The sequence below is a fragment of the Engraulis encrasicolus genome, chromosome 8 (assembly GCF_034702125.1).
Source record: "Engraulis encrasicolus isolate BLACKSEA-1 chromosome 8, IST_EnEncr_1.0, whole genome shotgun sequence".
NCBI classification, from domain to species: domain Eukaryota; kingdom Metazoa; phylum Chordata; class Actinopteri; order Clupeiformes; family Engraulidae; genus Engraulis; species Engraulis encrasicolus.
Genome location: NC_085864.1, coordinates 28,190,443 through 28,202,839, shown reverse-complemented (window position 1 = coordinate 28,202,839; position 12,397 = coordinate 28,190,443). Strand labels below are relative to the sequence as shown.

Genomic DNA, 12,397 nt, shown 5'->3' with positions numbered 1-12,397 from the left:
GAGAGAGAGAGAGAGAGACAGAGAGAGAGAGAGAGAGAGAGAGAGAGAGAGAGAGAGAGAGAGAGAGAGAGAGAGAGAGAGAGAGAGAGAGAGAGAGAGAGAGAGAGAGCGCAGACACAGAGTGACACCGTGGACAATGCATTATTTGCAATGCGACAGTGAAACAAACAGGGAAACAATCGGGGCAGTACAGTAACAAGTGTGGGAAAGTTGTCAGTCCAACTGGGTCACTTGGAAACCAGAGAAAAGGGCGGAGAATCCGGGAAAGACAGGGACCAACCAATCAGCACTCAGAGCTAGAGACGGGAGAATAATAAAGGGGGCGGGAGACACGCGGTGGTGGAGCCAGGCAGGCAGGAAGGAGGGGGGGGGGCAAACACACTTCCCTTCCTTACCAGTGGAGGGCGACCTTAGTACATCTGTTGCATGGCAGTGGTTGAGGAAATCAAAAAAGGTGCTTAGCAACACAAAGTGATGGGATACAGGAGGGGCACAGTCATAGTGATTAGCATGGCGAATGTAAACAGACAGACAGACAGACAGACAGACAGACAGACAGACAGACAGACAGACAGACAGACAGACAGACAGACAGACAGACAGACAGACAGACAGACACACACACACACACACACACACACACACACACACACACACACACACACACACACACACACACACACACACACACACACACACACACACACACACAATCACGAAGAGCCACATGTTCAAACACATGCTGAAATCCAACCCCCTCATTTAAAGCAGGGACAGTAGGCCTACAGTAGATGAGTAGGCACGAGGGACTATTGGTTTCTGCCTACTATATGCTGACTTCATGCTACTACGTATGCTGACTTCATGGTGACTGCAATTTGTTTGTGCCACTGGTTTCTATGACACAGTAGGCTATCTGTGACCAAGCATTTTGTGGCTTTGTGTGGGTGTTTTATAACGATGTTTTGTACCGCGTGCAAAATTACACAAACCTATTTATGACAGACTGAGTCTGTGTGTGTGTGTGTGTGTGTGTGTGTGTGTGTGTGTGTGTGTGTGTGTGTGTGTGTGTGTGTGTGTGTGTGTGTGTGTGTGTGTGTGTGTGTGTGTCTGTTTGTGTGTGTGTGTGGTTCATGACCCTTGTGGTTTATGATGTCAGTGTGTGTGGCCTATCCCACTGCCTTCATCATTTAATGTTTACGTATTTGGGTGAATACAGTACCTGAATAGACGTGTGAGTGTCAAACAAAGAATGTCTGAAAGTGTATTACAATTGGTCACTACTTCTGTTTGTGTTTTGTGGGTGCATGCTTGTACTCACTGCACCCACACATGCGCAGCCACCTGCGCTGCGCACAGACACACACACACACACACACACACACACACACACACACTAACGCACACATGCATGTCAAAGACTCACGCACGCAAACAGACAGACAGACAGACAGACAGACAGACAGACAGACAGACAGACAGACAGACAGACAGACAGACAGACAGACAGACAGACACACGGGTCAAAGACGTCCAAAAAGGAATGGCCATTCAGTGTAACGGATACCTTCTTCTGACTGTAACTGTAAAAAAACATGATTTTCAAATTGTTTCAAGTGAATGGATGACAGCCGAGGCTTTCATGAATTCACTGGAAAAAAATAAAATAAAAAGAGTCATGTTTCTTACAGTTACAGTCAGCAGAAGGTATCCGTTACACTAAATGACTTTTTGGACGTCTTTGACACACACACGCACACACACACGCACGCGGGCGCCAAAAGCCCCACAGACAGCTGGCGGCTAACTCACGCAGCTTCTCGAGGATCTCCTCGTCTGTCATCTTGGTCTTCTTGCGGGTCTTGTCTGCGTTGCGGGGGGCGGTGTTGGAGGGGGTGGGCGTGGGGCTGCCACTCTCGGCCGAGGGCGGGGAGATGGGCGAGGTGGCGGCATTTTAGGTGGAGGTGGAGGGGGGCGGCGGGATGGGGTCGATCACCGAGCGCGTGTATATCTATAGAAAAAACAAAAGAGGATGAGATGGGAGTACAGGATCACCTAGTTGTGGGTATATCTAAGGAAATCACAAAGAGTTTAGTTTAGTTTATTTAGTCGAGGACCATGTGCAAAGTACATTAATTACAAAGTAAAGAGATGGCCTGCACCAGATTACAGCTTAGAGAGGCTAATTGCCATCTGAAGTTCCTGGGCAGGTGGAAAACACAAAGAGGGTAAAGATGAGAGTACAGGATCACAGAGCGTGTTTATATCTAAGGAACACACAAAGAGGGTAAAGATGGGAGTAGGCTGACTAGACGCCCCACCCTCTGTCTACTTTTTTTCATCCTTAGCTGATAGATGAAAGAAGTAGAGATGGGCGGGCTCGTCTAGGCTAAGATGGGAGCACAGTGTTAGAGTACGTGGCGTTGCAGTGTGCAAGATTATGAAATACGTAGATCAGTAGTTTTTAAAAAAAGTTTTATCAAAAGGGTGGAAGATGGGAGCAGAGTGTATGTCACCGTTGTGTCAAATTGTGAAACAATTTTACAACTGTTGTTTACCCACTGACCATGTCACACTTACACCACACAAGCCACAGGTTCTGTTCATGTATTGGTTGGGAGATAACAGTGTCATTAGGGTGCCCTTCAAAATGCTGGCCACAAGGGACTGCTTTACAACAATAGACATTTTGCTTTTGGTTCATTCCAGGTAAAAAAAATCCAATGTTCAAGCTTTAGGTGATTGTCATGGTTTGGCAGTGACATATCACAGCGAAGTTACAGGTCAGTCGTTCAGACTAGCGTTGTCATTCCTCTTCCTTTCTCCAGTTAGCTAGGATGCAAGACATACTCTTATCTCAGTGTTTCCCAATCAGAGGTATGTACACCACATACTCGAGGGGTGCGTGAGTTCACTGCAGAGGGTACTTGAGAAAATGTAATAATAGCAAATGTATGGAGCATAGTCACATTGGAATAGAGGAAGAGATATAAAGAGATATAAAGCATGAATGAGGGGGTACTCATGACGAAATTAAAAGGCTTAGGGTATGTGAGACCAAAAAGGTAAGAAAACACTGCTTCTGTCTTATGGCTTACAGACTAATTCAAAAGGATCTTGGTTAGTCAGACTGGGGAACGATGAGACACTTGTTACTAACATTAGAGCTCACTGTAGTCCAGCATCTTTTTTTTTTTTATTCGGAGTGGGTTGCTATGGAGATCTAGCGCGGAAAAGAAAGCAGCCCTATGGCAAGGTTGTTTTGTCTATTTTGTTTGTCCACGCACAACAACATCCAAACCCGCTTGCTGGTGCTCTCTGAGACTGGACGGTAGGCAGGCTTTATTGCTGATTAAATGTTGCTGGAGCGTGCATGCTTGGCCAGCTTGGGCTAAATCTCCTTGGTTTCCTGCCTCGCTGGGCAATGGAGGGTGTTTTTTTACCATCAGTGGCTCCTATTGTTTGTCAGGCCAATTTATCCCCTCGCAGGAGATTTGATGAAATCACTGGCTTTGGCTGCCACTTCCCTGTATCTGCTTAACATGGCTTACCACCCACTTCTCTCTTTCTCTCCCTCTTTCTCTCCTTCTTCCTTTCTTTCTTTCTTTCTTTCTCTCTCTCTCCTCTACGAGCCTCTCTCTGTCTCTCTCTCTCCCTCACGGTCTCTCTCTCTCTCCATCCCTCTCCTCTACGAGCCTCTGTGTCTCCCTCCCTCTCTCTCTCTCCCTCGTCGTCGTCTCTCTCTCTCCCTCTCTCTCCCTCCTCTACAAGCCTCTCTCTCTGTCTCTCTCACCCTCGCTGTCTCTCTCTCTTCCTCTCTCTCCCTCTCCTCTCAGTCTATCTCTCTCTCCCTCCCTCTCCTCAGTCTTTCTCTCTCTCTCTCTCCTCAGTCTCTCTCTCTCTCTCTCTCTCTCTCTCTCTCTCTCTCTCTCTCTCTCTCTCTCTCTCTCTCTCTCTCTCCCTCTCTCTGAGCGACTAAGTCCTTGTGGCAGCAAAGGCACCTCTCAAGAGTCCGCCTCGAAACCAACACATGAGCCTCTCAGCCAAGGCAGCTCGGTTGGCACACCACACCAAAAATACAGCCCCAAGAATGTCTCCCCAAAAGACAAGACAAAGACAAAGCGAGACAGGCCAGACCAATCGCTGTCTCATCCTTTGCTGTTTTTTTTCCCTCTCTGTGCAGTGGCTGGGATTTTCCACATCTTTATCAATCTCCCTGCATGTCGAGCCTCCTCCACAGCCTAGCCAGGATAGGTCCCACTTCATGGACGCAATTGTGGCTGGCTCTTAAGGATGTTATGTCCTTGCCACACAGGGGTGACAATGGCTGAACTGGGGGAGAAATAGGGCCCGGGCAGTTTTGGCTTAAAAGGAGCCCCGGCGCTGCGCAGAACTGACTCACCGGTGGGCCCCGCACCATTGGGGGGCCCTTTTTTCAGATTTTCTTTTTGTTTTTTTACATTTCTGAAGATAGGGGCCCACGAGGATGCGGGGCCTGCCGAGAAATGCCCGCTATGCCAGATAGCCAGTCCAGCCCTGAGGGTGACAATGGGCCCTCTTCACTTGCCTTAATAGCGAACACATGCTTCCCTTTAGCTGTGGCCAAGTGGGTTCCCACTACCTTTTTAGATCAGTGGGAGGGAGGAGTGACGTGACCCACCCTTACTGAAAAACAAATTATTTCTATTTCGAAGACAACAGACAACAGCTAAGGACATGGACACACACAAAAAAATGTAACCTTGTTAGGTGTTGGAGGGGGTGGGCGTGAGGCTGCCACTCTCGGCCGACCAAATTATTTCTATTTTCAAGACAAAAGACACTCAGCACACATGGACACACACAAAAAATGTAACCTTGTTAGGATGTTTTTAAAAAGAGCACAATGACATGTTGTGGGAAAAGAAGTGACATGGGTTTTATTTGGGGGTTTTTTTCTCCCCGCCAGCGCACAGAGCAAAAAAAAAAATATGATGCATTTTGTAGCATTAAGCCTGAAATAGGTTCTTGCTAAGGCGGCCGGGGCACGGAGGAGTGTCACTTTTACAGGCTGGATTTACGGGCGTGGTGAGAGAGAGAGAGAGAGAGAGAGAGAGAGAGAGAGAGACAGAGACAGAGAGACAGAGAGAGAGAGAGAGAGAGAGAGAGAGAGAGAGAGACAGAGAGAGAGAGAGAGAGAGAGACAGAGAGACAGAGACAGAGAGACAGAGACAGAGAGAGAGAGAGAGAGAGAGAGAGAGAGAGAGAGAGAGAGAGAGAGAGAGAGAGAGAGAGAGAGAGATGATGTCTGACAGACTTGGTTGGTAATTGCTGACGGTGTCACTGACGAGCATGACAAGAGAGAGGGCTGCAGAGTGTGTAGCGTACAGTACAGTATGTTGCAACCAAACCACAGCTGGAGGGAAACAACCTGCTTTGGGGCGGGGGGTATTACCCTGTGAAGTAGGACTGTAACGATATTGCATCGAACCAAGAAATCGTGATTGAGTTACAATGCTGTATCATGGTGTAAGAAGGCACCCTGTGAAGTAGGACTGTAACGATATTGTATCGAACCAAGAAATCGTGATAGAGTTACAATGCTGTATCATGGTGTAAGAAGGCAGTATCGTACCCTGTGAAGTAGGACTGTAACGATATTGTATCGAACCAAGAAATCGTGATTGAGTTACAATGCTGTATCATGGTGTAAGAACAGAAGGCAGTATCGCGTATCAAAGTTCTTGTAACCTTCAGTCCAGACAACAATGTTGGCAAATGTGAAAAAAGCATGTAGATTCATTTTAAAACATACATTTGAAAAATCAAATGGGGTGTATTGAATCGTAGGTCAAAAATCGCGATACAAACGGGAGTTCAATGTATCGTTACAGCCCTGCTGTGAGTGTGAAGCCAACAGCATCCCTCAGTCACTACACTGCATCTCCAGCCCAAATAACTACTGCACAGAATATGTCTAGAACTATGTAAGAATATAGTGACAAAAAGAACGCATTGGGATCATATTGTTATTGTTGTGTGTGTGTGTGTGTGTGTGTGTGTGTGTGTGTGTGTGTGTGTGTGTGTGTGTGTGTGTGTGTGTGTGTGTGTGTGTGTGTGTGTGTGTGTGTGTGTGGTCTGTGTCTCTATGTGTCTGTGTGTTTCAGCAGATCTCCTGCTTGAGTGCACCCCGCACAGTAATAAGCAAGTAAATCGACAAAGCCCTACCTTGAACACCATGACCCCCCCCCCCTTTTTTTTTTTTTACTCCTACCGCGCCTCCCTCATCTCACAGACTACCAGTATCACCTTTACGCCACACCTTCACACGATGCCCCCTCTCCTCTTCCCTCTCCTCCTCAACCCCACCCATACGACATCAAGGGCTGCCACAGCTTCTGGAAAAGAGCTTTGGCTGGGCCCAGGACAAAGTCATCCAAAGGGGCCCCTACCAAATGCATACAGGTACAATGTAATGAGGACCTAATTCTGGGCCCCTCTCTCCTTGGGCCAGGGGCAACTGACCCTTTTGTCCTCCCCCTGTCAACATCAAGGGCTGCCGCAGCTCCTGGAAAACAAGTCTCACCTGTCACAGCTGCTGGAGTTCTAACTGTACCACGATGCTGTACCCATCAACGCTGTGGGAACGTCGGGGAGGGGTTGAGGGAACCCTTTAATCAACCGGGCGCCTCACGGCCCCGTGCCCAACCCTAACTCTCCCGCCTTATCACCTTTTCCCGCCCTCCTCCTCCGCAGACACCACCCAGGCCCTCTGAAGCGCTCTCTCCCTGTCTTTCTCTGTCTCTCTCTCTCTGCTGATCAAGGAGATGCAACCAGGCATCTCTCCTGCCACCCTCCCCTCGCCTCTCCTCTCCTCGCCTCGTGACCCGGGTAAAAGACTAAGCTCCTATTTCAAAACAAGAAAGAGGGAGGTAGAGAGAGACAGAGAGAGAGGTAGACAGAGAGGTAGACAGAGAGGGTGGAGCAGGTGACAGAGGGACATGGGCCGACAAGAGGGGGAGTTGTGCGCTCCTTTCATAGGACTGCTGGGTGTTCCCTTTTGTTGTCTTGTGTTTTGTGCTTCTTGGCATCACAATGTCTGAACTTGAGGCAGTAATTCAACAACCGTGGATATGGGAATTTGAGAGAGAGAGAGAGAGAGAGAGAGAGAGAGAGAGAGAGAGAGAGAGAGAGAGAGAGAGAGAGAGAGAAAGAGAGAGAAAGAAAAAAAGAGAGAGGGAGAGAGAGGGAGCAAGAGCGATAGCGAGAGAGAGAGAGAGAGAGGAGCGAGAAAGAGAGCAAGAGCGCAAGAGAGAGAGAGAGAGGAGCAAGAAAGAGAGCAAGAGCGCAAGAGAGAGAGAGAGCAAGAAAGAGAGACAGCGAGCTAGTCTGATGAAACTAAACCCTTCCTGAACCCAATTATGGCTTGGGTGTGAATGCGCTGCGGTGTCACTGACTTCACTGCCTCCCAGATCTCATTAAAGCACCTCAATAGGCCAGCAGGAGCGCCAGGAGACCTGCATGTATGAGTGCTCCCATTGCATATATCCATGCATGCTTTAATCACATGAGGAATACAGCCATGTTTTTGATACAGTACATACCATGTACTGTATGCCATATTCATGTGTTACAGTGTCTATGTGAATGGTGAGAGAGAGAGAGAGAGAGAGAGAGAGAGAGAGAGAGAGAGAGAGAGAGAGAGAGAGAGAGAGAGAGAGAGAGAGAGAGAGAGAGAGAGAGAGGGAAGCTGGGTATTCTCCATTACTAATTTGATGTGTTCCATTCTGGACGCAATGCATGTATTGTACAGTATATTCCATGGTCAAATCTTGGTGTTTCGATCTGAATGATCAAACTGGACACTAGCCAGATGAACAGACAGACAAGTGTGAAGGAGGGCAGATGCATTATGGGTATACTCACTGATTTGGTGTGCTCTGGTCTGGGTGCGATGACCGGGGGCGGTGTGGCCTCGTCCTCGTCATCGTCCTCTGAGACTGTGCCCACTGCGGGAGTTTCAGACACCGTCTTGGAGTTCTGAAGGGTGACAGACAAGCCAGTTCAAAATTACGCTTTTGCTGGCCCTACCGTGGCGCAAATGGTAGGGAACTTGTTTGCTCTGCAGCCGACCCAGGTTCAATTCCCGGCCAGGGTCCTTTGCCGACCCTTCCCCATCTCTCTCTCCCCACTCACTTCCTGCCATAAGCTTCACTATCCTGTCAAATAAAGGCAAAAAAAGCCCACCTCTGTAGTTGGACAGGTGCGTAGGATATTATCCCAGTGGGGTTGTCATTCAAGTGTAAAGAAATCCTGCACACTGTCCATTCCACCAACAAACTTTAATTCTAAGAAGGTTGGATCACCGAAAGGTTGTAGGAAAGTTTGTTGGAGGAATGGACAGTGTGGGGGATTTCTTTACACTCGAATGATAGACAAGCCAGACAGAAAAGCATTTGTGCGTGGGCGGCAGTGTTGGCGAACGTGCCCGTGCCCTGAGCATGACGAATAATTCCAACACGCTGACTAGCTTCTCACGGTCCAATGGTGGTGATAAAGTCCAACAGCTACACTGTAATCCAAAATCAGCCACCTTAATCGGAGATAAGTCTGGGACATTTCTGTACACGTCAGCGTTTTTATCAGCAAGGCTGAACCCGGTTTATATTTTAACAAAATCTTGATACACTGTTCCTCTAAGTGATGTTGAAGTGAAAATGAAGATCCTTCCTGTTTCAGCTTCTGGGACTTTCGTACTTTGTGCACTGTATGAGATGCATAACTTCAGTTTCTCCTCCACCAGCCAAGTCTTGATAGACTATACTTAAATAATTTATACTAACATTTGACATAAACATTTGTATAGAATGAAGGCCTCAGTGCTATATTTTGGGGATAGTAAAAAAGTTATTTGCTTAAATCTGATGTTCTTTAGGAAGAGCAGCTGGTTCTTCCCCCTAACAAGTGACCCAACACAACACTCTTCCGTTCCTCATTTTTAAAAAAATCTGTAATAGGTATATCCATTCTCTAGAAACAAAGTCTGCTGTTTCTCTTTTTCTTCAAAAATTATTATTGTGAAGATATGCGGCGTGCACTTAACCTGGTTCTCAAGCAGTGCGAGCTCACAAAGTTGAGTGAAAATGCACAAGGGTCTCTGTGAGAGCCAGGTTAGTGTGCACAGTGCACTTGCTTGTTACAAAAAATACCAATTCAGCCCCAACACGTGCTTCTGCTGTACTCCAAATCAGCTATGTGTGTCCCTCACACCTATCCCTGAGCCAGGATGAGCTCAGCTCAGGAACGAAACAAAAAAAAACCCTCGCGACTCTGACGAGATGCTAGCGCTAAAGGAGGCGGGCGCGTGGGCTGCGTGTGCGTGTTAAGCCAGCCAGCATCCCCCGTGGTCCACCGCCTGCTCCTCACACCAGGGTGGAGCGCAGACTGCAGATACACACTGGCTCTTAATGAAAAGGAAAAGATGCTGATTCACAATGCACCAAGGAGAGAGAGAGGGAGAGGGGGTGAAGGTGAGAGAGAGAGAGAGAGAGAGAGAGAGAGAGAGAGAGAGAGAGAGAGAGAGAGAGAGAGAGAGAGAGAGGGAGAGGGAGAGGGAGAGTGAGAGGGAGCGAGTGAAAGACAAGGGGAATGAAAGAAAGAGAGAGGGTCAGCGTGTAAGACAAGCATAGGAGGAAAGGGAGATAGACAACAGAGTGAGAAAAAGAATAGAGAGAAAGAGGCAGCGAGAGAGAGAGGCTCAGGGTGTAAGACAAAGATGGAGGAGGAAATAACAAAAGGGATTGTTGACAGAGAAAGAGAGAGAGTGTGAGTGGTAGAGAGAGAGAGAGAGAGAGAGAGAGAGAGAGAGAGAGAGAGAGAGAGAGAGAGAGAAAGAGTGAGAAAGAGAGAATTGCAGAGATAGGGGGGGGGGTAGAGATAGAGAGAGTGAGGAAGTCAGCTTGGCCTGGTGCATCTTCCAGTACTGGCAGTACAGCAGGAGAGATGCTACAGTTGGCACGGAGACCCAACCCTCTGGCCTCTCTCCTCCACTCCCTTCCAGGATGGCTGAGGTTTTGGAGGCCCTAAGCATGACTGCTAAGGAGGCCCCCCTCATAATCAAATAATGATAATAATAATAACCTACTAACTAATAAATGTATGTTTTCAAATGTAATTCAACATTTTTTTCATGGCGTTTTGTAGTCAATCTCAAATTAAGAGGCCCTTAATTTTGGGGGCAAAGTGGTTGGTGCCCCCAGCACGGGTTGGTGCCCTAAGCACTCTGCGTACTCTGCTTATGTCTAGCAGTGGCCCTGCTCCCTTCTGTCTCTTCACCAGCATGGTGCCATGACGACGGTACAGTACAGTACGGTACGTTACCGTACATCCTCATCCGGGCCACACGGTCACCGATAACAACTACCTCATCCCTCTCTGCTGTCCTCCGCATCCCTCCATCCCCACCTCCTCCTCTTCCTCTACCTCCTCTGTTGTCCTCCTACCATACCGCCACACATCCCTCCATCTCCACCTCCTCCTCTTACTCTACCTCCTCTGTTGTCCTCCTACTATCAGAGGGCAGGAGGCTGAACCCTGCACACAAACTGTTCAGCCTCCTGCCCTCTGGAAAGAGGTACAGGCGCCTCCGTTCCCGTACCACCAGGCTTGCAAGCAGCACGATGCATCAAGCAATCAAGATACTGAACACTCAACCCACTCTCCCTTCACTGTCAGCCTCTAGCCAGCCAGGCCACTGACAACGCTCCCCCCCCTCATCCCCACCACCATATCTGCGACTGAACATTCCACCTGCACTACTACATCTGTGACTGAACTTTCAACCTGCACTAACTCAAAACATACACATGCACACACACACACACACACACACACACACACACACACACACACACACACACACACACACACACACACATGCACACACATAGACACACACACACAAGCACACTGCACTTTCTGCTCTAAACCCAAACATACACACACTGACACACAACTCATACTCACACACATACACACACACACACACACACACACACATACACAGGTACACACACACACGCACACACCGCACTTTCTACCTGCACTAGACACGCACACACACACACACACACATACACACATACACACACACACACACACACACACGCACACAAAACACATACAAACACACACACACACACACACATACTGCTGCTGGTGTATTTAATAAAAACCTTTTTTTTAATTATTTATTTCTTCAAATGCTACTATTACTATGTCAGAACGCTATAAAGGACTTTTAGAAAAAAGAACAACAAAATACCTCCTCTTAATGTATGTTCTCTACAAGTCTTCTGTTGTCCAGTCTTGCACTTTAAATGTCTGTATGAGCAATGTCTACGTCCATACTGTCTATGTCCATGTATGAGTACTGTCTATGTCTATACTGTATATGTCCTTACCTAGATTAGTCTATGTCTGCATGGGAGAGCAAGAAACGCAATTTCAAATTCTTTGTATGACCAGTGCATGTAAAGAAATTGACAATAAACTTGACTTGACTTGACTTGACTTGACTACTATCCCGCCACGCATCCCTCCATCCCCACCTCCTCCTCTTCCTCTACCTCCTCTGTTGTCCTCCTACCATACCGCCACACATCCCTCCATCTCCACCTCCTCCTCTTACTCTACCTCCTCTGTTGTCCTCCTACTATCCCGCCACGCATCCCTCCATCCCCACCTCCTCCTCTTCCTCTACCTCCTCTGTTGTCCTCCTACCATACCGCCACACATCCCTCCATCCCCACCTCCTCCTCCTCCTCCTTCTGCTCTTCCGTCCCGTTGATCCCTTCTTTCACGCTCTGTTGCCCCCCGGGCCTCGTCTGCCTGCCCCTGATGCTTGTTCCTGTTTACACTGCACTGCTTCACTCATGTCCTGGTTTGCCCTCATCACGCTCTTCAGGTACAGTTGGTACAGTAGCATTATCGACTACCATTGGATGTGCTGTTTGCTCATCTTTGGACCACCATCAGGTCAACTGCCTAACACACTTCTATTCCTATTACGATCATTTGCCTCAGAGTAAACTGTATGTATCTGTTTTGCATTCCTGGTGTTTTATGACCTATCTCTACTCACACCTGTGTAGAAGCGTAGGGTAGGGTACAAAAGCTTTTCTATGGACACCATCAGTTGTGCTTTACTACTCCCTAACTCTTTGTCCATGACTCTTAGTCCATGACTCGTCTGTCTACATCATTTGTGTAAAAGTGAACTGGATCGGTTTCACATTCCTGGGGACTAATACTTAGAAGCTGGTTCAGGGTTAAACCAGGTTAAGTTAAGAGGTAAATCATCTAATAGAAGAGCCTGGAGTCTTCATTTAACCTGGTTTACTCCTGAACCAGCATCTTT

The 12,397-nt window shown here is 47.8% G+C and overlaps 1 protein-coding gene across 1 annotated transcript in view; it reads right to left on the bottom strand.

Annotated features, from left to right (window-relative positions):
* pak1 (p21 protein (Cdc42/Rac)-activated kinase 1) overlaps positions 1 to 12,397 on the bottom strand; it is a 47,381-nt gene that overhangs the window by 14,967 nt on the left and 20,017 nt on the right. Inside the window, 2 exon segments of the mRNA XM_063205364.1 lie at positions 1,813 to 2,011; positions 7,906 to 8,019. Coding sequence (XP_063061434.1) covers positions 1,813 to 2,011; positions 7,906 to 8,019 — 313 coding nt within the window.